General features: G+C 37.7%; 1 protein-coding gene across 3 annotated transcripts in view; it reads right to left on the bottom strand.

Annotated features, from left to right (window-relative positions):
• The window catches only part of tbc1d16 (TBC1 domain family, member 16), a 41,978-nt gene that overhangs the window by 5,410 nt on the left and 12,876 nt on the right, over positions 1–23,692 (bottom strand). Inside the window, exons 1-8 of one of the 3 annotated variants that reach the window (XM_067458429.1) lie at positions 17,400–17,566; positions 10,883–11,095; positions 10,143–10,290; positions 8,418–8,582; positions 8,056–8,204; positions 3,680–3,814; positions 2,868–3,054; positions 298–477 (exon numbers count right to left, since the gene is read on the bottom strand). In XM_067458429.1, the coding sequence (XP_067314530.1) occupies positions 298–477; positions 2,868–3,054; positions 3,680–3,814; positions 8,056–8,204; positions 8,418–8,582; positions 10,143–10,290; positions 10,883–11,095; positions 17,400–17,551 (1,329 nt within the window). In that variant the 5' untranslated portion in view covers positions 17,552–17,566. Of the gene's footprint in view, positions 1–297; positions 478–2,867; positions 3,055–3,679; positions 3,815–8,055; positions 8,205–8,417; positions 8,583–10,142; positions 10,291–10,882; positions 11,096–17,399; positions 17,567–23,692 lie in introns of those variants that run through there. The other 2 variants (XM_067458424.1, XM_067458418.1) reach the window with 2 other exon arrangements.

Below are 23,692 nucleotides of genomic sequence, written 5' to 3' on the forward strand. Positions count from 1 at the left end.
CATTTTATCAAAGAAATTCTTTCAAGAACCTTAGTAAACATTGCTTAATGTAATGTTATTGGATGTGAAATCGGTTATGCTCACTGGAGCCTAATCATGCGCTGAATACCTCTGGGACAAATTAACTCTGGAACAAGAGCTGCTCCGGAGAACATTATGTGCAGAGAGCAAGTTGCCTCCTCACATACCCTAAAAGCTAACTTCGTTTTTTTGGAATGAAAGTTGAGGTTACCATTTAAAAATTCCCCAGGTATGTCGCATAACCTGCCGTCTGGAATACCCCCCAGTGTGTTTTACCTGATAGTGTGCCCAGCAGGCCTCCCACATGCGCAGGGCTTCGGCATCAGGGAACTCGCGTTTGAAACACAGGAGAACCCAACGGTGGCAAAACAGCAACTGAAGCCCATCCTCACCCAACCGGGTCAGATGCTGGTGGAAATGAGGCAGCATCAACCGCAAGAGCTCCCTTAGGTACATCTGGACACACATACACACACTATCATGCAAAAAACACTTACTTTTGAGCTTGATTCGGGTAAATGTGTTAAGGCAAGGCGGAACTTGCTTGTATATTCAGGGTATATGCAGGAATCCTGTTAATTTCAATACCTTTTTGACAAGACTTTTTGAAGACATTCTCAAAATATTTTAAGAACTTATTGCACTTCAAATTCTAATCAGCAAACAAACCTTTAACTTAATAAACTGTTGTAGTAGAATATAGAATTAAAATCTCTATCGTAGGCCAATTGTATCGTTTATATTGCATATCTTTTCCGCGACGTATGGAGGGTGAAACTTCACCTAACCGCGCATTTTGCCAAATACATGACGTCACCCGTAGATGGGCTCTGAGCCGATCTCAGACGGAGCACCCTGTTGTTTTTTAATACTTATGGGGATGAAAATAAATATATTCATGAATACTTTTTGGAGTCAAACTCTTTTGACAAAGCTTGAACAAAATGTAATACCTAATAAAATCGTGAAGATTTTTGATACCTTTTAAGGGTCTTATCTTTCCCAAAATGGATTAATCAAAAATACTTTTTAAGACCCCGCGGACACTCTGTATATGTGGTGTGCAGCATGGTTCTATTCTAGGCTCAGTTTTATTCACCCAGTATCTGCTCCTATTAGCCAATATTTTACATAAGCATCAGATTTTATATCATTTTTATGTAGACATATTCAGCTTTAGCTCAGCTCAGATGAGGACATGCCCTTCCAGTCGTTGTTTGACTGTTAAGCGATGTAAAAACCTGGATGCGAAAAAGTGCTCGTTTGTCCATCTGAATGTACCAATATCCTTTGTAAATGCCCAACAATCAACACTGTAAGTTCACTGACAGTTGTTAAATTAGATTTTTTTTTTCCAGCTTAGGATGATTGCCAAAATGAAATCTTTCCTTCCACAAGGACTTAGAACCCGTTATCCATGCATCTAAAGCTATTCATTGTATTTAGGGGTCTCTCAATCGTGCCTTTTTTCTTCTCCAGTTGGTCCAAAATGCTGCGGTCAGACTTTTAATAAGTACAAGAAAGAGGGAAAGTATTACACCTGTATTAGCTAGTTTGCATTGGCTCCCCATTAAGTATTGAATCAAAATCAATCTTCTTTTTTTACCAACAGGTCTTTAAGGTCATCTGATAGCCTGTTGCTGTCTGTACCTAAGTCATGTTTAAAACTTAAGGGGGGGTCGTGCATTTTTGGTGGCAGCACCTCTATACAAGTTTTAAAATCTTGGCTCACGACGTACACTATATAGTTGGGATGTCTGCCTGTACATGCACATGAACTTTAATGACCTCCCATTCTTAATCTGTAGAGTTTAATATGGAGTTGGCCCACCTTTTGCAGCTACAACAGCTTCAGCTCTTCTGGGAAGGCTTTCCACAAGGTTTAGGAGTGTGTTTATGGGAATTTTTGACCATTCTTCTAGAAGCGCATTTGTGAGGTCAGGCACTGATGTTGGACGAGAAGGCCTGGCTCTCAGTCTCCGCTCTAATTCATCCCAAAGGTGTTCTATCGGGTTGAGGTAAGGACTCTGTGCAGGACAGTCAAGTTCCTCCACACCAAACTTCATGTCTTTAGGGATGTTGCTTTGTATGCTGGTGCAGTCATGTTGGAACAGGAAGGGGCTGTCCCCAAACTGTTCCCACAAACCCAGACTCGTCGATCGGATTGCCAGACAGAGAAGCGTGATTGGTTACTCCAGAGAACACGTCTCTACTGCTCTAGAGTCCAGTGGTGTGCTTTACAGCACTGCATCCGACGCTTTGCATTGCACTTGGTGGCGTAAGGCTTGGATGAGCTGCTTGGCCATGGAAACCCATTCCATGAAGCTCTCTACGCACTGATCTTGAGCTAACCTGAAGGCCACACATGGTTTGGAGGTCTGTAGCTATTGACTCTGCAGAAAGTTGGTGACTTCTGTGCACTGTGAACCTCAGCTGACCCCGCTCTGTGATTTTACATGGTCTACCACTTCGTGGCTGAGTTGCTGCTGTTCCCAATTGCTTTCACTTTGTTATAATACCACTAACAGTTGACGCTGTAATATTTAGTAGTGAGGAAATTTCACAAATAAATTACAAAATGTGGGGATATATTGTATTACTGTACATTTTCCTATATATAAAAAAATGTTATATCTTCTTTCATTGCTACAACTTTTAACCTTGCTTTTACAGCACTGCACACCACTATTAATTAACTGTAAACCAGCTAAAAATAAACTTAAACTTTTCTGGAATATTGTACAAATTCACAACCATAACAATAACAATACTTACTCTTAACTCACAACAACATAAGAGAGAACATGTGAATTATAAGCAGGTGTACTGTACACAGAGATCCTCACCAGCTGCCTCTCCATATCCTCATCTCGAGGGGAACTGATGAAGATGGTGTTCTCCATGAGACCCACGAAGCACCAGAACGTGTCGCTCTCATCCTGGATCTCCGTCAGAAGAGGAGCCACCAGGTCAGACATGCCCTGACAGTAGCCCATGTCTGGGTTAAACACGGCGTAGTTCAACAGGATACGTCTGGGAGAGAGAGAGAGATAGACCAGTATAACTCCAGTAAACCTTATTTAAATAAATAATCAGGTAAAACTTTGTGTTGAATCAACTATTGCATAATATTATTAATGAAATGCCACAGATTTATTACATAGTACACTAAAACAGCCATAACCAAACAAGAAAATAGTGATCTAATTTATAGACATAATGACGATATTTGGACCAGATAATGATATAACATCATATGATTATTATTAAAAGTCATTTATATGTAATACATTTTTTATGTATATGATATACTGTCAACCTAATGTTTTCAAATCTACACACAACACTTAACAATAAGGTCCCATTAGTCATGGTTAGTTAATGCAATATGCAGTATTTATCAAATCTTTGTTAACTTTAGGTTATAATAATGCAACTGTTCATTGTTAGTTCATGCTAGCTCAGGTCAATATATAACAGGTGCAACTTTTGATTTTTAAGATTGTATTAGTATATGTTGAAATTAACATTCACTAAGATTAATGCTTTAGAAATATTTCTCATAGTTAGTTGACATATGGGAGCTTACTGTAAAGTGTTACCATGTACACAAATATTTCTTTGGGAAGATGTATTCATGGATTAGTGGTCCTCTAACCTCATGATTTCTACATTGGGGTTGTTCTCTCCTCTGAAGAACATGTTGCTTCGGTCAGTTCTGACAACATCTTTATCAACAGTGAACTGGACCTTCCTCCAGAACTCACTGTGCTCCTCTGGACTCATGGACAGCCTACACAGAGGATGGACAAACGGAAGAGTTCATCCACAACAACAGTAAAAAGATGAGGTGTATAAAAATAGGGCAGTTCTGAAGAGTCAAGGCAAGGCTACAGACGGGACACTCAACAGAAACAAAAACCAAAAAAAGAAAAAGAAAAAAAAGAGAGGTCAAAACAGAAAAAAAGAAGAAAAAAAGCCCAACAAAACAAGAAAAAAAGAAAAGAGAAAGTGGAAGAAGACGATATAAAAAAGGATTGGAAAAAGAACAAGGACAAAGGGGGTAAAAGAACAGGACAGAACATCAAGCACCGCTCAGGTCTGACGTGGAAACATTCCCGACCCGTCCCGAAACATTACGGCCCCTCTGGCTATAGACATTCTCATAACAAGCAGGTGGGATTTCATTAACACTGTTTGTTTTGCTGGAATTGATGCCAGACCTGATGCAACCTCATGTAAGTGTTTCGAGACCTGTGTTTGTGTGAACTATTCCCACATCGCTCTCTCACTCCCCTCTGGCCTCTTGAGGTTTAGAGCGCTCGCTGCTCAGCAACACCCTTCACACACGCACGCACACACACACTTTTCATGTTTTATGGGGACTTTCCTTTGACAATGTTTCTTTTTATACTGTACAAACTGTATGTTTTTCCCCTAACTCTAAACCAAATCACAGGAAAATTTCTGAATTTTTACATTTAAAAAAAAAAAAAAAAACCCAAAAAACATTATTATTGTTATTTATAAGCTGTTTTCCCATAGGGGGACCAAAAAAATGTCCCCACCAGATCTACATAGGGAAATGAAAACATAGGGTTTACCAGGACCACACACACGCACGCACGCACGCACACACACACACACACACACAATTAAAATACCAACAAAAAAAATCAACCAAGATACTAAGAGTGTTGAAATTATTACATTAATTCCTTTCATTTAATGTTTCAGTACGGACACTGAAATATGTTTTTGTTATATAAATATTTGAACATTTATTTTATGTTTTACACTATTTAAACAATTTTCTAAATATTTAAGTAATTTTAACTGTATTAGAATTCATCATTGTGATTGCCTGACAGCACAAAATATAACATGCATTTCATTTTATTTTGTTTAATGATTTAGAGATGAATTTTTCATTTTGAAATGAGTCTAGAAAAACTAAAACTAAAATGTAATTTTTAAAAGTGCTCATATACTGCAGCGGAAGGAAAATGGGCTCAAATCTGAAACCCAAGCACAGTGTGAGAGTGCTCTATCAATGGCATGACAATGATTTAATTGATTGAGTTAATTATTTCCTCTGAAACACATTAAGCCAAAGAGCTGCACACAACTATTGATTGGTTGACATCACAGCTGTCAGAAAATCCTTCAGAGACTCACAGTGGATGTAAAAACGTAAGGTTTAGAAAAAGACAATAAGACTTGTAAATAATAATCACTGTCAAATGATGCAATAAATGTAGTTATTCATCGCTTCCTCTATTTAAGTCAGAAAACAGGACACGTGTTGCCAGAACATATGTTGAGCAATTCTGGTTATTAAAATAACAAAAGTGACTATTTGCAGCCAAATAACGCTCAAGTGTTTTCATCAGATTGCTGCAGAGATACGACCGAGAACAAAAGCAAGTGGTTCAAGTGGTTTACTGAAGCCACTAATGATTCTGAGGCTTTGAATGATTCACCAACCACAAACCCAAACACAATCTAGCTAACTAGAAGAGCTTCAGCATTAGCTGGCCTGTTGGGTCACAACAGCTCAATTTACTCAGAAAGTCTCCAGAAATATCACACTGTGTAAACAACAGGTTATGTCAGCCAGCCAATTCAAACAAAAGTGAGCGTTCTGAGCAATCTAGCAACTGGGTGTAGCATTGTATTTTTAACATTGCGTAAGTCAACAAAAGTCCGTGGGGAGACAACTAGCAACTATAAGTCACCATTCTCCTTACAAACCTTTAAACAAGTCGGTGAAGTGTACAAGAGTGAGGTTTCATAAGTTTATAGGGTTTGAACAGAATTATATAGTAGTTAAGTAAAATGTTACGCTTTCCAAAGAAAACGTTAGTTAACAAACAGAACCATGCATTACGATGACAATGAAACAATTTTAAACGTATTAATTGGACTATACAAAAATCTTCTCAAAATCATGGTGATGGAAAAAATATGAGATGGAAGGAAAATATATACTTCAATGCTTTTGAGTTTGCTTGCAAAACCGTTGCATTCCCCTGGAAAAATCCAATGCAAAACATTTGCAAGAGAAAGCAAAAACATGGACATTTTTCAATCTACAACATAATTTATTAAAAAAACACATTTTGTGGATTTAAAAAAAAAATTAAAACTGCATTTTTCATCCCCAAAAATGATGTAGCAATTATCTATTTTTATCTTTGATTATATGTGCAGAATGAAGTGGATTTATATGATGTGGGGAAAAAAAGAAACATTTAGACCATATTTCTGACAATGCACATTCCTGAAGATCCACTGCTAGAAAATACGGAAAATAACCAGAAACACACATATTGATAAAATGTATAGTTTGAATGTAAGTTGCACTGGATAAGATGATCTGCAAAATACACTTTCAAATGTAAAACAGATAAACAGACATAAAAATGACTCTTTCCACTATATAGTTGATGAATATATTTGATGAATATAAAAGTTTAACGGGAAAAGAACTGGCTTCTAGGTCAGCCATTAGAAAACGGTTTAATGGGGTTCTATATAGATCCCAAGGGTTCTTGACTCAGATTTAAAGCCACAAAATTTTTAATTTTTCCCGCTAGAGGGAAATTATTCAAAGGTGGAGCTTTTATTCTGCCGCAGACCATGCTTCTGCTTCGTCCGCTCATGCGTATGTGGAGTAATGCAGCACTATTTTATCATATTACATACATTTAAGTGTGTTTAAAGTCTGCGCGTATGCTCCGCCACTACTATAATGATGCGTTCACAACAGACGCGAACGAAGTGTTAACCGCGAGTGATTTACATGTTAAGGCAACGCGATTCGCGTTAATGACACGGCGCGATTTATTTGCGAAAATCGCATCAGGCATGAAGACACTTGTTTACACTGCAGTGAGCTAGATCATTATTAGGCAAGGTAAAACATGGTACTCGCGGTAAATCAAGAAAACAAATTTAACCCATATTTTAATTTATAATATATAACAATCCTTAGTTCTCTGTGAATGAATGTATGAACAGTTGCTCACCGGGTCTAATAATCATATTTGGTGTTTTCAAGGTTTCTCAAAAAATAATGAAATCAAGGGTAATATGGGTATGATGTCATTGATAGGCGACGCACAGACATGGTCTGCGTGTCCTGGTAAAAATTGCTTATTTCCCTGGATTTAAACATTTGAAAAGTACCCAAGTCAACTAAATATATAACAATGTTCAAGTGGCTTTTGGATATTTTAATAAAAAAACTTACATACTTTGGTTCTATATAAGGAGAAATGTCTTCAATGATTGCCTAAAACTTTCATGTTTAATGGGTTATTAACGCTTTCCCCGCCAAACACAGAATTTTCCGTTTTTTTGTGAGAAAAACGCTTCCCTGCCAAACACGTAATTTTCCAGGTTTCTGTGTTTTCACTGTTAGACGTTAGGGGCGCTATTACGCATCTCCTGAACGAGTACAGAATTTCCAGATCAAAACACACGTGAGGAACGCGTAATAAACCAAGCGATCGTATGTAATCTTATGCATATGAAAAATAACATGATCATCAACATTAAACATCATATAAATCAAAACCATCTAATGTTACTGAATGAAATGGACTCAGGACGAGCTACAGGACTGTGCAAGCATTAGGGGTGTTTGATCATCGCTCTGAATCGCATCCAGACGTAATCTTTGACAAAAACATGATTTTTTTTCAGGGTTTTGTTAAAAAATTAGCTTTTTTTAAATGAAACTTACCCATATTCAAGTGTTGACAAAAAAGGAAAGCATGAAGCTAGAATAAAAATATGTATATATTTTTGTTTTAAAAGAAGAAGATCTGCTCTTTCTTTTGTTATATTGCATGTTTAAATATTAATACAAAAAATAGTCTATGGGTCATTACATTTTTGTAAAAATGATCAAAAACCCTGGTGGTGGCTGGCAACTTCTTTTTAAAAACGCTAGCGGGGGAAAAGTTACAGAACCGTGTTGGTGGAAAACAGAACACCCCCTCCTAAGAGTGTAGTCTAACCACTAACCTCCTCTGCTGGATCTCTTGGTACTCCACACGCTTCTGCAGCCTCCAGGCTTCACGCTCCTCAGAGGTGGAGTCGCAGCTGTAGTAGTGCAGCAGGAAGGGCCACACTTCACCACGGATGGACGGATCGATGCCCCCGAAGAAGATCGCCTGATACAACACAAAGACACTGAGTCACTTGAAACGCCCGTCAGAATGAATCATATCACAACAGAACCTCTAAACGTGATCCGCATTTCTCTTATGCACAAACATCGCTACAATAAGAGTCATAATGCCATTCCAATTTAACGCAGCTGAAAAGAGCAACTTAGACAAGTAATTTTGATAGGTATTTGACTGACAGCTGTCAGTCAGTCTGACCTTCCGGAGCTTATACTCCTCCACCACCTGGCCGCTGTTGTTCAGATGCCGGAGCCAAGAGCTGACGTCCAGGCGGCGATACAGGCGCTCCTCTGGGTGCATTTCGGCAGACGGTAACGTGGGTCTACGGATAGAAAACTGCATGCAAGACTTCTCATCTGACACCTGGAGCAGGGAGGTTGAAACAGGAGAGGAAATGCATGAACAATAACGTCTATAGAATTAATACACTTATAGACGTATTCCAAACTAAGGGCCAGATTTACTAACTAACAGCTTGTACCAATGCAAACCCTCTTTTGACGTTAAAAAATACTGTTAGGACTTACGGTAACACTTTATTTTACAGTGTCCTGGTTACATGTACTTGCCATAGTAATAACAGTTGATTATGCATAATTACACTGAAAAGGCATGGACATGATTATTTTTGCGGCTGACCTTATTGCATGAATTTGTAAGAGTTTCCCTTACAGATGCAAAATTTATGGGAGGACAGTATTTACATGAATCATGTAACCTGATTTACTAAGGTTTGCGTGTGTCAGTTTACTGGTATTTGTGCCATTATTTACCATGCAAATTGCAAAAGAAACCAGATCTTTTTCCTGGTTATTCGTGCTAACTTACGTTGCTTCTGGTAGATTATTTTGGTCATTATGGAAATTATCTGGCTGCATCTGTGTCTCTTTGCAGAAAAACAGCCCCAAAGCATGATGTTTCCACCCCCATGCTTCACAGTAGGTATGGTGCAACTCAGCATTCTTTCTCCTGTTTTTACAAAAAAGTTCTATTTTGGTTTCATCTGACCATATGACATTCTCCCAATCCTCTTCTGGATCATCCAAATGCTCTCTAGCAAACTTCAGATGGGCCCGGACATGTACTGGCTTAAGCAGAGGGACACGTCTGGCACTGCAGGATTTGAGTCCCTGGGGGCGCAGTGTGTTACTGATGGTAACCTTTGTTACTTTGGTCCCAGCTCTCTGCAGGTCATTCGCTAGGTCCCCCCGTGTGGTTCGGGGATTTTTGCTCACCGTTCTTGTGATCGTTTTGACCCCACAGGGTGAAATCTTGCGTGGAGCCCCTGATCGACAGAGATTATCAGTGGTCTTGTATGTCTTCCATTTTCTAATAATTGCTCCCACAGTTGATTTCTTTACACCAAGCTTCTTACCTATTGCAGATTCAGTCTTCCCAGCCTGGTGCAGGTCTACAATTTTGTTTCTGGTGTCCTTTGACAGCTCTTTGGTCTTGGCCATAGTGGAGTTTGGAGTGTTTGAGGTTGTGGACAGGTGTCTCTTATACTGATAACGAGTTCAAACAGGAGCCATTAATACAGGTAACGAGTGGAGGACAGAGGAGCCTCTTAAAGAAGAAGTTACAGGTCTTTGAGAGACAGAAATCTTGCTTTTTTGTAGGTGATCAAATACTTATTTCCCACCATAATGTTTTCTCTCATTCTGTCTCTCATAGTTGAAGTGTACCTATGATGAAAATTACAGGCCTCTCTCATCTTTTTAAGTGGGAGAACCCGCACAATTGGTGGCTAAATGTATGCCCCACTGTATTTGAAATTGTAATAATATTGATGAGCATGAGATGCTTCTTTCAAAAAACAAAAAAACAACAACTTACCAACCCCAAACTGTTAAACGTTACTGTATATGAGAGTGTGTGTTGTTCATATGATGTTTAAAACTGATTATGCGTGTTTGTTCAGACCTGGTCTTTGAGCTGTGTCTCCCTGCAGCATTTCCACTGCTGAAACACCTCGGCCAGTTTATCCAGCCCCGCATGGTGGAAGTGAAGGATTTTGTACTGGCTCTCTCTGCTGGCGATGACCAGCTGCCCACAGGTGCACGCCTCATCGCTAAAACACACACACACACACACACGAAAAACAAGCACTTTCATAAGGCTGGTCTGGACACAAGACTACATCCTGGAGATCAAGGGAAAAATGAACAGTGATACGAGTTCACTAAAGCACCAGGATGTGCCATTCCTGTGAGTCCCTTTATTTCTCTATTGTTCGCTTTTTTTTTTTAAGTTGGCAATAACATTTGTTATACTGTATTTCCTCTTCATAAAAGGACTATTAATGCCTATTTTCCATAAACCACAGAAACATTAGATTTTTATTCGCACCTCAGAAATATTTTAATATCTTGAACAAAATCAGCCTGAGGTTAAGGAATAATGATTTATAACTTGCAGCAATAGCTAACTAAATTCCCTAAAATGAGAACAGTAATATAAAACAAAGAGGTGAATTAAATGTATGAGGTGTTTTATAACACAGACAGTCTTTGGGAAAAAGATTTAATATAACTGTCTAAAGTATAACAAAAGCTAGAGACTATTACATTTGGTGATACACATTTTAGAAAGTATAAATAAATAGAAAAGATATTAAAAAGCAACTCATTTTCTTCTAAAACACTCGTGGGAACTCGTCTGACCTGAAGAAGAGACGCAGTGACCTCATGTGACCCAGGTCAACTCTGAACACCCCACACAGGTGCTCTAACGCCATGACTTTCTGCTGCTCCTCCCACCGAACGCCCTGTGATTGGCTGCTGTCGGAGGGGGCATGGCTGTCCAGGCTGGAGGCGGAGCTTGCGGAGTGAGCCATGGGTTCATCGCACTCCCTTGAAATAATGGTATTATAATCCCTGTTAATATTAATGTAATAAAAAGGAGATTGGTGATAAAATAGCAATTATGACTGCCTGAGCAGTTAGTTTCTATTAATTCCTATTCATTTTGGAACAATGTATATTGTAAAAAGTGCTATATAAATAAAGGAAAAATTAAATGGAAGAAGGATGGAGGGAGAAATTCTCTGTTTTTTTTTTTTTTTAGAAATTACCTTTAAAAAAAAAGAAGAAGAAAAAATGCCACTAGCAACACATTTGACCCTTGAAATGTATTCCTGAATAAAAATGTGAGAATGTCAATCAGGATCCATGCAATAATTTAGTTTGACTTGATTGATAATTTTCTAAAACAAAACCTATTTGTTTAACATAAAAATCAAACACATAGATGTGCAGGAGATACCAACCAAAAAGTTATTTCAGATGAGAAATATATGTACATTTTGATGAAAGACAAATGCTTTTCCCTTTGGTTAACATTGAAAAAATGCATAATAAGGCTGATTAATTAAAATATTAATTTAATATGATTATTTATAACTTCATATTGCATCATTCTAAAGCCGTTTCAACAAGCTCCCCAAGACAGCTTAATTCAGCTGCTCTCTCTATTGTAAATCTGCAAATCAATTCATCCGTTCTGCCATTGTGTGTTTAGTGTGAAATTCAACGACAGCTGTAGGTATGGAGTCGCGCGCACATGTGTGTGTGTGTGTGTGTGTGTGTGAGGACACTGGAAGTGAAGAGGAATGAGAGGAATGCTGGGAGGTTATTGTGCTGGCAGGAGCCAAGCAGAGACGCAAATCAAGCGGCCTGGCAGCCAATTTCCCCTGACAGCCCTCTTCTCTCTCTCTCTCTCTCTCTCTCACTGTGCGACTCTCTCTGTAACTGTCTCTCGACCTCTTGCTGTAGCCAGAGCTGAAACCTGAACCGTGGGACCTCTGCATCTCTCTCACACTCGTCTTTTTCTCTAATAGAGCACGTCTAACAGTCCAAACGCACCTCCAGACACGTCCCCTGTCACCGATCCACTCTGGGAGCCGAAGGTTTATGGGTCATGTGGTATTTGAGAGGTCTTTCAGAGTCCACACTACAGCAGGATCACACACATGAGGCCATATGGCGGGCTGAGGCCGTGACAGACAGCACACGGTGCAAAGTTACATCTCATGTTCTTTACAGACCCTTGTTTTCTACTCTGTGAGCCTCACAGTGGCTTTACAAAACAGGAGAAAATAAGGGGGCTAAACTGAACTAACCAACTACATGGACAGGTAGAAGTTAGTTACTAGCTTTATTGATTAGTTACATACATATACTCTTATGTGTGTTACTAAGAAAGAGGAGAAAATAAGGTAACTAAACTAAACTAATCCACTAGGTGCACAGGTAAAAAAAAAGTGGTTGGTTGATTAGTTAGTTAGGAGGATAGATGGGTGTACACCCTAGTAAGCAACATGAGAAACAAGAAGGAAAAAAAGCTAAACTGAACTAACCAACTAGACTTATATAAGATAGATGGGTAGATGGATGTACACCATATAGATATTAGCAGACAACACGAGAAGTAGGGGGATAAATGGGTAATTAAACTAAACTAACCAATAAGATGGACAGATAGAAGTTAGATGTTTGAAAGATAGTTGGGTACATGGATAACCACATCAATGGCAATTAAGAACAGGAGAAAGATGAAAAATAAGGTAACTAAACTGAGCTAACCAACTAGATGGAAATATACAAGTTAGTTAGTTAGTTAGTTAGTTAGTTAGTTAGTTAGTTAGTTAGAACCATAATGTGGGAGCAAGAGAAATATGAGAAAATAAGGTAACTAAACTGAGCTAACCAACTAGATGGAAATATACAAGTTAGTTAGTTAGTTAGTTAGTTAGTTAGTTAGTTAGTTAGTTAGTTAGTTAGAACCATAATGTGGGAGCAAGAGAAATATGAGAAAATAAGGTAACTAAACGGAAATATACAAGTTAGTTAGTTAGTTAGTTAGTTAGTTAGTTAGTTAGTTAGTTAGTTAGTTAGTTAGTTAGTTAGTTAGAACCATAATGTGGGAGCAAGAGAAATATGAGAAAATAAGGTAACTAAACTGAGTTAACCAACTGGATGGAAATAGAAGTTAGTTGACTCACTGGTTAGTAAGTGGGATAGTTGGATATATGCCCATCAATGTTGTTTAGGAGCAGGAGAAATATGAGAAAATGAGGTAACTAAACTGAGCTAACCAACTAGATGGAAATATAGACGTTAGTTGACTCGCTAGTTAGTTAGTTGGATAGATAGGTCCATAATGTGGGAGCGAGAGAAATATGAGAAAATAAGGCAACTAAACAGTGTTAACCAACTAGATGGAAAGATAGAAGTTAGTTGACTGGTTGGTTAGTTAGTTGGATAGATAGGTCCATAATGTGGGAGCGAGAGAAACATGAGAAAATAACTAACCAACTAGAAGTTAGTTAGTTGGTTGATTGATTAGTTGGATGGATAGACACATACAGTGAGGAAAATAAGTATTCGAACACCCTGCTATTTTGCAAGTTCTCCCACTTAGAAATCATAAAGGGGTCTGAAATTGTCATTGTGCATGTCCACTGTGAGAGACATAATCTAAAAAAAAAAATCCAGAAATCATAATGTATGATTTTTTTTTAACTGTTTATTTGTATGACACAGCTGCAAATAAGTATTTGAACACCTGAGAAATCAATGTTAATATTTGGTAAACGGTGGTCCCAGCTCTTTTCAGGTCATTGACCAGCTCCTCTCGTGTAGATCTGGGCTGATTTCTCACCTTTCTTAAGCTTGAAACATACTCTGCAAGAATAAAGAAATTTGTTCGTTTTCTTGAGGTGGAAAGAACAAGAACAAAGTTAGTTTTGGCCAGTACATTCATACTTCACGAGAAAAGCAGGTGCCGATCATCTGCGTTTCTCAACATGAACCACGCCCACTTTAAATCGCTGACCAATCACACAATAGTTCTCGGACACCCGCAAGAAAAAAGTTCTGCTCAGGCGATATGTCGAGAACAAGCTACGAGAACTCCCAAACTGGGGCTGCAAGAACAAAATGACGTCATTTTGTTCTCGCAGCCCTGGGAGCGAGAACTTTTTTCTCTGTTCTTGTGGAGTATGTTGAAGCCTTTAGGATCACTGAGACCCCACGAGGTGAGATCTTGCATGGAGCCCCAGTCCGAGTCAGATTGACAGTCATGTTTAGCTTCTTCCATTTTCTAATGATTGCTCCAACAGTGGACCTTTTTTCACCAAGCTGCTTGACAATTTCCCCATAGCCCTTTCCAGCCTTGTGGAGGTGTACAATTTTGTCTCTAGTGTCTTTGGACAGCTCTTTGGTCTTGGCCATGTTAGCAGTTGGATTCTTACTGATTGTATGGGGTTGACAGGTGTCTTTATGTAGCTAACGACCTCAAACAGGTGCATCTAATTTAGGATAATAAATGCAGTGGAGGTGGACATTTTAAAGGCAGACGAACAGGTCTTCGAGAGTCAGAATTCTACACTCTAAAAAATAATTCAGTGGCTTAGTAAATATCACAGTAATAATTAACTTTATTAACTTAATAAAATCTCTCAATATCATTTACTTGATGGTTTTAGTTAAACATACCAAAATAATTGACTAAAAATCCAACAGTTAATTTTGTCTAAAATGTATAGTTATATTTAAGTTTTTTTCACTAAAATAATTTAGTATTCAAATAACCAATTATTTATTTTTAAAATACTTAATACATTTGTGAAATTTATTTCAAAATATTTGAGAATGGAGAATCAAACCGATCTGTTTCAAGAACCACAAATATTACTTAATTAAAATCAAGATTATTAATATTTAACTCACACTGAAGAAATTGAGTAAGTTTACTCGATTAAAACAATGCACCCCTCCCCCACCCTCTGACGCCACGACAGCTCGACGGTTGAGTGAGTGCCGGATATTTGAATTCTCCTCAGTCACCAGAGCAGTTTCTTCTCAACGTCGCAGAATTGGGGCATTTCCTCTGTGAAATTCAGGTTTGTATGTTTTTTTTTTATATCTATATAATCATTACTGTGCTAAATGGTATTTTATTTAATTCAAAACAACATACAGGGACAGTGTGAGTCACCTTAAGTTAACGTGTGGCGTTGGTCTTTGAAACGCCTGCTGTGTTGCTCAAAACACAACTTTATTCGGAAAGATAATGAATATAATGAATTTGGATGATAAAATCTTATTAAAACTGGGCACTGTTTGTTTATTGTCAGGTTATGGAGTCTGGCGCCTCGGAGCATCTTTCAGCTATGAATGAAACGCAGGACAGCAGTCTCAAGTTCAAAGTCCACCCGCAGACCGTTAGTCCATCTCAGGCTCGAGAAACAGCGCTGATACTGTGGAAACATTATAACAGACCGGTTGATTACACTTGAATTAATTTTAAATGTTTAATTTTTACTTCTAAAATGTTTGTTACATGATTTTAAATGTTGTAAAATAACTGTTATTCTGTTACTGTTAACTGTTATATACATGTCAAAACAGTAATGCTGTAACGTTATTGCTGTAACGTTAACTTACTCGTTGACAATAAAGGCCATGTCATGTATAAGTGTGTTTTTGTGGACTGTGGAGTATTTTACAAAGGTTTAGAGGAAATTAAAGTTATACTATACAAGTTAGTAATACTCATAAATAAAAACAGTTCATATTAGTCATAAATATTGGTTTTTAAATGCTTTTTACCCAATTTTTTCTACTCAATTGAATTTGTTAATGTAACAAATGCAGTTACTCAGATCTACTTTATTTTTTTACTTACATTTACTCAGTTTATATGATGTCTATAATTGATTTCACTGCTTTAAAATTTACTCAATTTTTTTAGTGTAAAAATGTTTCACCAAAAAAATTGAGTAAATCATAGTATAAGTTTTTAGAGTGTAGCTGATATACAGCTGTTCAAATACTTATTTGCAGCTGTATCATACAAATAAATAGTTAAAAAAATCATACATTGGGATTTCTGGATTTTTTTTTCTTACAGATTAATGTTTCTCACAGTGGACATGCACCTACGATGACAATTTCAGACCACTCCATGATTTCTAAGTGGGAAAACTTGCAAAATAGCAGGGTGTTCAAATACTTATTTTCCTCACTGTAAATGTTAGTAAAGAAAGGAAGAAGCAGGATAAAATAAGGTAAGCTAACTAAACCAAACTAACCAACTACATTTGTAGATATAAATAAGCTGATTGACAGTTGATGAGCTGAGTTAGATGGATAGCCATATAGGTGTTAGTTAGGAACAGCAACAAATAAGAAAATGAGGTAACTAAGTTGGTTGATTAGTTAGTTAGGCGGATAGATGAACGGATAATTAGGAACAGGAGGAAAATTATTAAGATATGATAAAGAGATATAAGGTTAGATAAATAGAGATCCACCTAACTATCTATGAATCCATTTCTGCAATAACTCTCTGGGAAACTCTGAGAATTTGTACTAGTGAGACTTCAGGGAAGTTTTTCCAGGGACTGAACTCCCACTGGGACAGGCACTATACCCCTCAGGGGCTGTTTATTACATCATACTGAAACAAATACCCCCAGAGCCAGAGCTGTCAAACACTGGTAACACATTACAATTACATCATCCTCAGCAAAACATGACCTCAAAGTCCACAACTGAGACTTGCTGTTTTGAGGATCTAGACTTTACCTCTGCCATCCACATGGACTGATTTCACTTCCAGCTTTTCTGTTTTTCTACCTCTAACAAAATTAAAGAGAGTTTGATGTACAATGAGACACAGACACACTGTAAACAAAGCTACAAGGTCATTTAGAAATTACCATAGCCTTGACAGACCCATGAGCACATTTACATACGGCCACCCATGTTTACAATGAAAATCTATTCAGCATTCAGCAACTAAAAGGGGATTCGAATTTCACATAATACGAGGCTAGCCAATCATAACAGAGGTACTTTACATATTGAAAAACAGCCTGTGTGATTCTAAAAATCAGAGACAGGGTGAAAAAAACAAGCAATCTAATCCAAAAAAACACTCCAAAGGTAAAGAATCCCAGAGATTTGAGCTGTTCATGATTTCTTTAATCCCTAAATCCTATACTGAGCCAAACCATGACAAGGGAGAAAAAGAAAAACAACACAGAGGGAGGGAAACAAAACGTCTAGTATGGAGTGAAACTCACAAGTAAGGGCGAGAAAGAGAAGGAAGAAGAAAACTATATAGGCAGCTTAAAAGAGAAGCTAGAAACAGGCAAATATAAACATGACGGACCCAAAGAGGAAGTGGAAGCCAGAAAATGAATGGCAAAAAAACAGGCCTAACAGAACATTCTCCACCCAAAGGAACACAGAGGAATGAAGCAGTCCATCACAGTCGCAGTCAAACATAAACCACTGATATTTATGATCCGATGGGCAGCTCATGTCCTGGCCTCACCCCCGCAGCTCAGGCCAAATAACAAAGGGAGGAAATCATGCTGAAAGAGGGACTGTTAGATGAAGCAGCTGGGGGAGGGAAGAAACACAGGCTGAGATCTCTCTCTGCCAACCTGCACTTCTCCAATGCTCTCTCTCTCTCATGCGTATCGCCCTGTAATGTCTCCACCATGTGGTCACAGTCGACCATTACAAGTGTAATATTTGGAGGAGGAAATTATTTAAAGTGATGGTTCACCATCAAAAATTACAATTCTGTCATCACTCAGTCACCCTCAACCATCAGCTGTCTGGTTTACAACATTCTTCAAAATATTGTCTTTTGTGTTCAACAGAAGAAAGAAAGGTTTGAAACAAATTCAATTAAAAAAAATGTAAAAATTTGGATAAACTATCCCTTTAAAGGCACAATATGTAATGTTTCAGCATTAAAAATATAAAAGTTCACTATATCTATGTTATATATTTTTTAAAGTTGTGTGTTTACATTATCCCGACAGTTCCAATTAACTTCTAAATCCAGAGAAATTAATATTTTAATTCGAAGACACGGACCGTGTCTTTATTTCCGTTATGTCGCCAGTCTTTCACGTCATATCCACGTTTGCGTCTTGCTTCCTGCGAAACTCGGCGGAACCTATGGGCGGAACCGCCAAACTCAAAGAGGAACACTGACAGACAGTATAAGGGGAACCCCCGTATAAAAAAGTCTGTATGATAATGGATCATGACTACTCTTTGCCTGTACGTTTTGCCAGCTCAACAAAGCGCAAACGTAAGGGTGAAAAAAATGACCCCAGAAGATTTTGGGACAGTAGAAGAAGCAAGAGACGTGTAAACCTTGGAGAAGCCTTTGAAAGATGGCGAAATCTTCGTGACAAGCTCGGACTGCAGAGAGATGCTGATCTCGATTGCGTTTTAATAAACAGGTCATTTAAGTAACCATTCAGCTAACATAATAATCATATAATCATAACATGCTGTATGTTTGCATATTGCATAGCGATCTTGACCACATTGAGACGCGTTTAGCTGAATACGTAATGTTATACATTTTGTATCGGCTTTTCAAACAGGCGGATTCTCTGTTTTTGGAGACTGAAAGAGCTATTTTTTAAAAAACTGATTCAAAAGTATTTCTATCCGTATATTTGGTGACACGATGATGTCATGTGTAAAACGCAGATGGACTACACTGAAAAAATAAAACCCTTGGATCAACTTAAAAAAATTGAAGTAATCGATCACACGAAATATTTTACATTGACTCAAGTAAATAATTTAATTTAGTTTAATTTGAAAAGTTTAAATCCATGCAACCACTTTTTAAAGGTTGATCAAACTAATTATTTTAGATTGGAACAAACTAATTATTTTAAATTGGATCAAACTAACAAATCATTATTTTATGTTGGGATAAACTAATTATTTAAATTAAAACAAAGTAATATTTATAGGCCAAAGTAAATTAATTATTTTAGGTTGTCTCAAATTAAGATGTCATTATTTAAAATGTATAATCAAAAAAAAAAAAAAAGCTTTTAAAACATTTTGATCAATGACTATCATAACACTTTCCTTTAGAACACATTTATATTTATTGTTCAATGAACATGTTCACATGTATGAAGAACAGTCTGCTCCACACAAAAATACAAATTTGTTACAAATAATCAAATCACCACTTGATGACATCACATTAGTAGTAATATTAAATTAGGAATGTTTTTCTGACAACACATTTCACCATAAAACATCCTAAAATACAATTAAAATATTAAGATACAAATGTATTTCATGTCCATAAATGTATATGATGATGAACAGTCTCTTTCAGCTGAACACCAGAGACAAATCCTGGAACTGCTCCTCAGACAGTGAACAGTGAACACTGCATCAGTTTCTGATACAGAGCTGTAAGCTCTACATTTAAAGGGTTAGTTTACCCAAAAATAAAAATTCTGTCATTAATCACTTATCCTCATGTTGTTCGACACTCGTGAACTCTGTTCATCTTCGGAACACAATTGAAGATATTTTAGTTGAAATCCGATGGCTCACACAGGCCTTTAATGACACCAATGTCATTTCTCTCTCTTAAGACCCATAAAGAGTTCTGATTGGGCCAGCGCTTCCCGTGATGTGATTGGACAGCAGCTTAGCGCACTTTGCCCGGAAAGGTCCCGCCTCTTACCATAACGGGGCGATGCAAGCGCTGAATGCGCGCTCTTCTCCACGTAGGAGAGCAACGAGACCACGCCCCCTATTTTGTGTGTTCTTGTGGGCGGAGGGTTAGTCAACAAACGGTTCTAGTGACGTCATTACAGCAGGAAGTGCAGCGGTGTAGTTCAAACCGGCTGTTCGCTGTAGGCTTTGAAAGGGAACTTCTGTTAAATAAAATATCTCGCTTGGCATTGAACTTTGAGCTTTATAATTTTACAGGTATTATTTATGCTCTAACAGCAACATTTCACACTAACTAAAGTTTGAAAGATAGAATTGCGAAGAACGGAACCTTTAATGACAGAATATTCGTTTTTGGGCGAACTAAACCTTTAAATATAACCTATTTGTATGCAATATAGCAAGCAGGTTCCGGACCTCTGATCCTTCAATGACAATTTTAATGTCTTTTGGTGGATGAAGAGGATCCTCTTTCCCAGTGATAAAGATCGCCATGGTTGTTTGCTCCAGTTCTTCAATCTCATTTTCCTGCATAAAAAAGAAAGAGAAAATAAGTACATTATAGTTTCAGAACTCTCCCATTTTCAGCTCTTACACACTCTAAACTGAACTTGAATAGGCGCGTGACGAGTGAGAGCAAAGCGAGGCCGGTAAGTAATTGGATGATCAGTGCCAACTGCACGTCACACTGGTCTCAGAGCTTTCACAGAGGAGTGAAGGGAGAATAAAAGGAGGAGCGACGACAGTGAAGGAAGAGAGAGGACCAGGCATGGATTTTACATTGCATATAGGTGTTAAGTCATTTGCAAATGGATTCCTTTGGACACACTTATTTTGACAGTGTTCCAGGGAAGACAAGGAAAAAAAAGATTGTTTTGGTACGTCTGGACATGGTCTAAGTGTTCACAGCTCAAAATTCAGCATCAAAGATTTCTCATAAATAGTGTTAAAATCTCATCTTGTGAGCTGAGTTTCTCATCACACCCCTATTTATTAAAAGTGGCTAGGAAAACCTAGACTATGACCATGTTAGTCTGTAGGTGTTATTTGTGTGAGCAAGTGAGAGAGATGCCCTTACCTGGTATTCTTTGAAAAGGTGCGCAAAAGGTTCGCCGAGGTAGATCAGAGATTTGAGGATGCATTCTCTTCTGATGGTGATGTCTGCAGTCTGAGTAAGAACAATAACTATGAATTAAAATTAAACAATTACAAAAAAAAAAAAAAAAAAAACACTATTCAGCCATGGATCCCACTGATTATCAAATTCATAGATACCTCATCTAAAACCTGCAATGTCCAGGTGGACTCCTCCCTTGCTCCTGATGACCTCCAACAGTTTGGTGGAGTGCTTGTCCAACTGCACCAAGAACTTGTAATCCAACTTGTCACCAAAGGAACTGTTGTAATTCGCATGAACTTAAATTGATCTTAAAAGTAGAGCATACAGAAATAAGTTTAGAAGATGGTGAACACAAAACAGAATCCCCAGCACAACCGTACTAAATTACAACAACAACAACTCATTAGTGAATCAACAGTTAGGTCTAAAAATGTGGAATGCCAGGGTATGGCAAATGCCATACGTAAACGAGTAGTCGTGTGCCCAGTCTATTCTCTGCTATATGCCGACCTAAAACATTCACTTTCATAAAATCATCATCAAAGCAGTCCATATGTGACATCAGTTAGTTAATTCGAATCTCGAAGCATCGAAAATACATTTTGGTCCAAGTATCACAAAAACTATGACTTTCAATCTACGAAGTGTTCCTCAAAAAAAGATTTAAATGGTTCATGAATCAGTGAATTAATCAATGATTCGGATTGCCAATGTCACGTGATTTCAGCAGTTCGGATCGCGTGTCGAACTCCCAAACTGCTGAAATCACGTGACATTGGCGATCCGAATCATCGATCAATTCACTGATTCACGAACCGTTTTAATCTTTTTTTAGGAACACGAAAGAGAAGACAATGCTGAATAAAGTCTTTTTGATATTTTTGGACCAAAATGTATTTTCGATGCTTCAAGAGAATCTAATCAACCAACTGATGTCACATATGGACTACTTTGATTATGTTTTTATTAGCTTTCTGGAAATGGACAGTAAAGTGGGCATTGACTGCATATGCTCTGGGACTAAAATATAAAATATCTTAAACTGTGTGTGAAGATGGAGGTCTTAAAAGTAAGGAACGACATTAGGGTGAGGAGTTAATGACATTAATTTCATTTTTGGGTGAACTAACCCTTTAAGAGCTGGAATAGAGTGTGGCCCCTTTAAGAGCTGCGAGTTTCACTATTGAACTGCCGGTATTTTGTGTGTGTGGAACTGTGCCGCGATTCACGCAAACTGTGAGAAACACAGACTCGGGAGCACTCTTTTTCAGAAAAGTAACCTGCTTATTCGTTTTAGCCGATTGTAATGTATTTAGTTCAATACTGTAAGCAGTGATGGTGTTAATGATTTACCTCAGATATATGAGCAAGCGCTTCAGCGCGCTCGGACTGCAGAGAATGTGTTCAGCGAAAAAACACACTTTTCTTTTGAACTGGAGTCTAATAAAAGTTAAGCAGAAAATATTGTAGCTTATATAGGCTATAACTGCACTTGTTTCGAGAAATGTTATTGTTAACTCTTTCCCTTGACACGGTCAATGCCCCCACAAAATGAATTTAGATAGTTTGCATGCATTTAGGTTATTACTCACCCGCCCAATGAGGGGCTAAAATAACCGAACGTTATAGTTTGAATGAAGATTACGAACATTTCGAGTGCTATCTTAAAAGTTAATTTACACGCTATCAAGCGTTAGCGCTGAAATTACGGCCAGACTCAAGTCCCGTCAGATATACTTGAGGTAAAAACGTTAACGGTAGACAAAGTTTCTCTTACCTTATCAATGTTCCTCGTAGTTCTGTCTCGGAGCCTGGCTGGATGGGTCTGACGTCCGTTGAAATGTAACGTTACCGTCACGGCCACCGCTCAAGTTCGTGCTGTGTTCTTCTTCTCAGACAGTTCTCAGACTTTTTTTTTTTTTTTAACCACAGAGAGCGGGATCTGCAAGTCAACAATGCGCATGTGCAAATCCTGCTTAATCTAAAAAAAATGCTCCGATCAAATTAATAAATTCAGTTTAATGTCCCGCTGCCCATTTAGATTCTATCAATGTAAAAAAATGGATTGAACCATAAATCTAAGCTAAAATGTTTACTTGACATGAAAAAATTAAAAAAATTAAGCTATTTCAATGAGAAAATACACATTAAACGAACAACACTAAAGTTATACTTTTTTCAGTGTAGCTATTATTGGTTTTATATGTAGCTGGAGAAAGTAACGTTAGCTTCATAAGGTAATATGCCACTATCTTGGTCAATTAATATAAGGTGACCGTCACTTTTATCATATGTTAATACTAGCTACATATAATATTGATTTAATAATGATCTACTTATTCATATATCTCCGAGTTCCAAAATAAATGTTTATTAGAATGATTGATGAACGTGGGGAGCGACACAGCGCGTGTTCCAATGAACAACGTATTACAGGTGCTGGTTCTCTCATTTACTGTTTTATGTTGGTAATGATAAACTAAATTGAAATGTATTTCCTTATTGAACAGTTGATATACAGAATGTTCGACAATCGCGGATGCCATGTCAACATATCTATAATTTGAGTAACTCAAATTATGATGCGCGGTTAATATGTCAACATAGCCTACCAACTTATAGGTGTGTTGACATAGCGACCGTCCGCACAACATTCTGTCTCGCACATTATCTAACGTTACTGATAAGTTTGTTAAGTAACGGTAGCTCGCTGCTATTTCATTAGATTGACATTACATAAAGTGAAAAGCCGTAACTAAATTTAACAATAATAGAGATGTAATATAACAATCAATTACCTTGTCAGTGAACATGTTTTCTGCTGG

This window comes from Pseudorasbora parva, chromosome 2 (assembly GCF_024679245.1).
Source record: "Pseudorasbora parva isolate DD20220531a chromosome 2, ASM2467924v1, whole genome shotgun sequence".
NCBI lineage: Eukaryota > Metazoa > Chordata > Actinopteri > Cypriniformes > Gobionidae > Pseudorasbora > Pseudorasbora parva.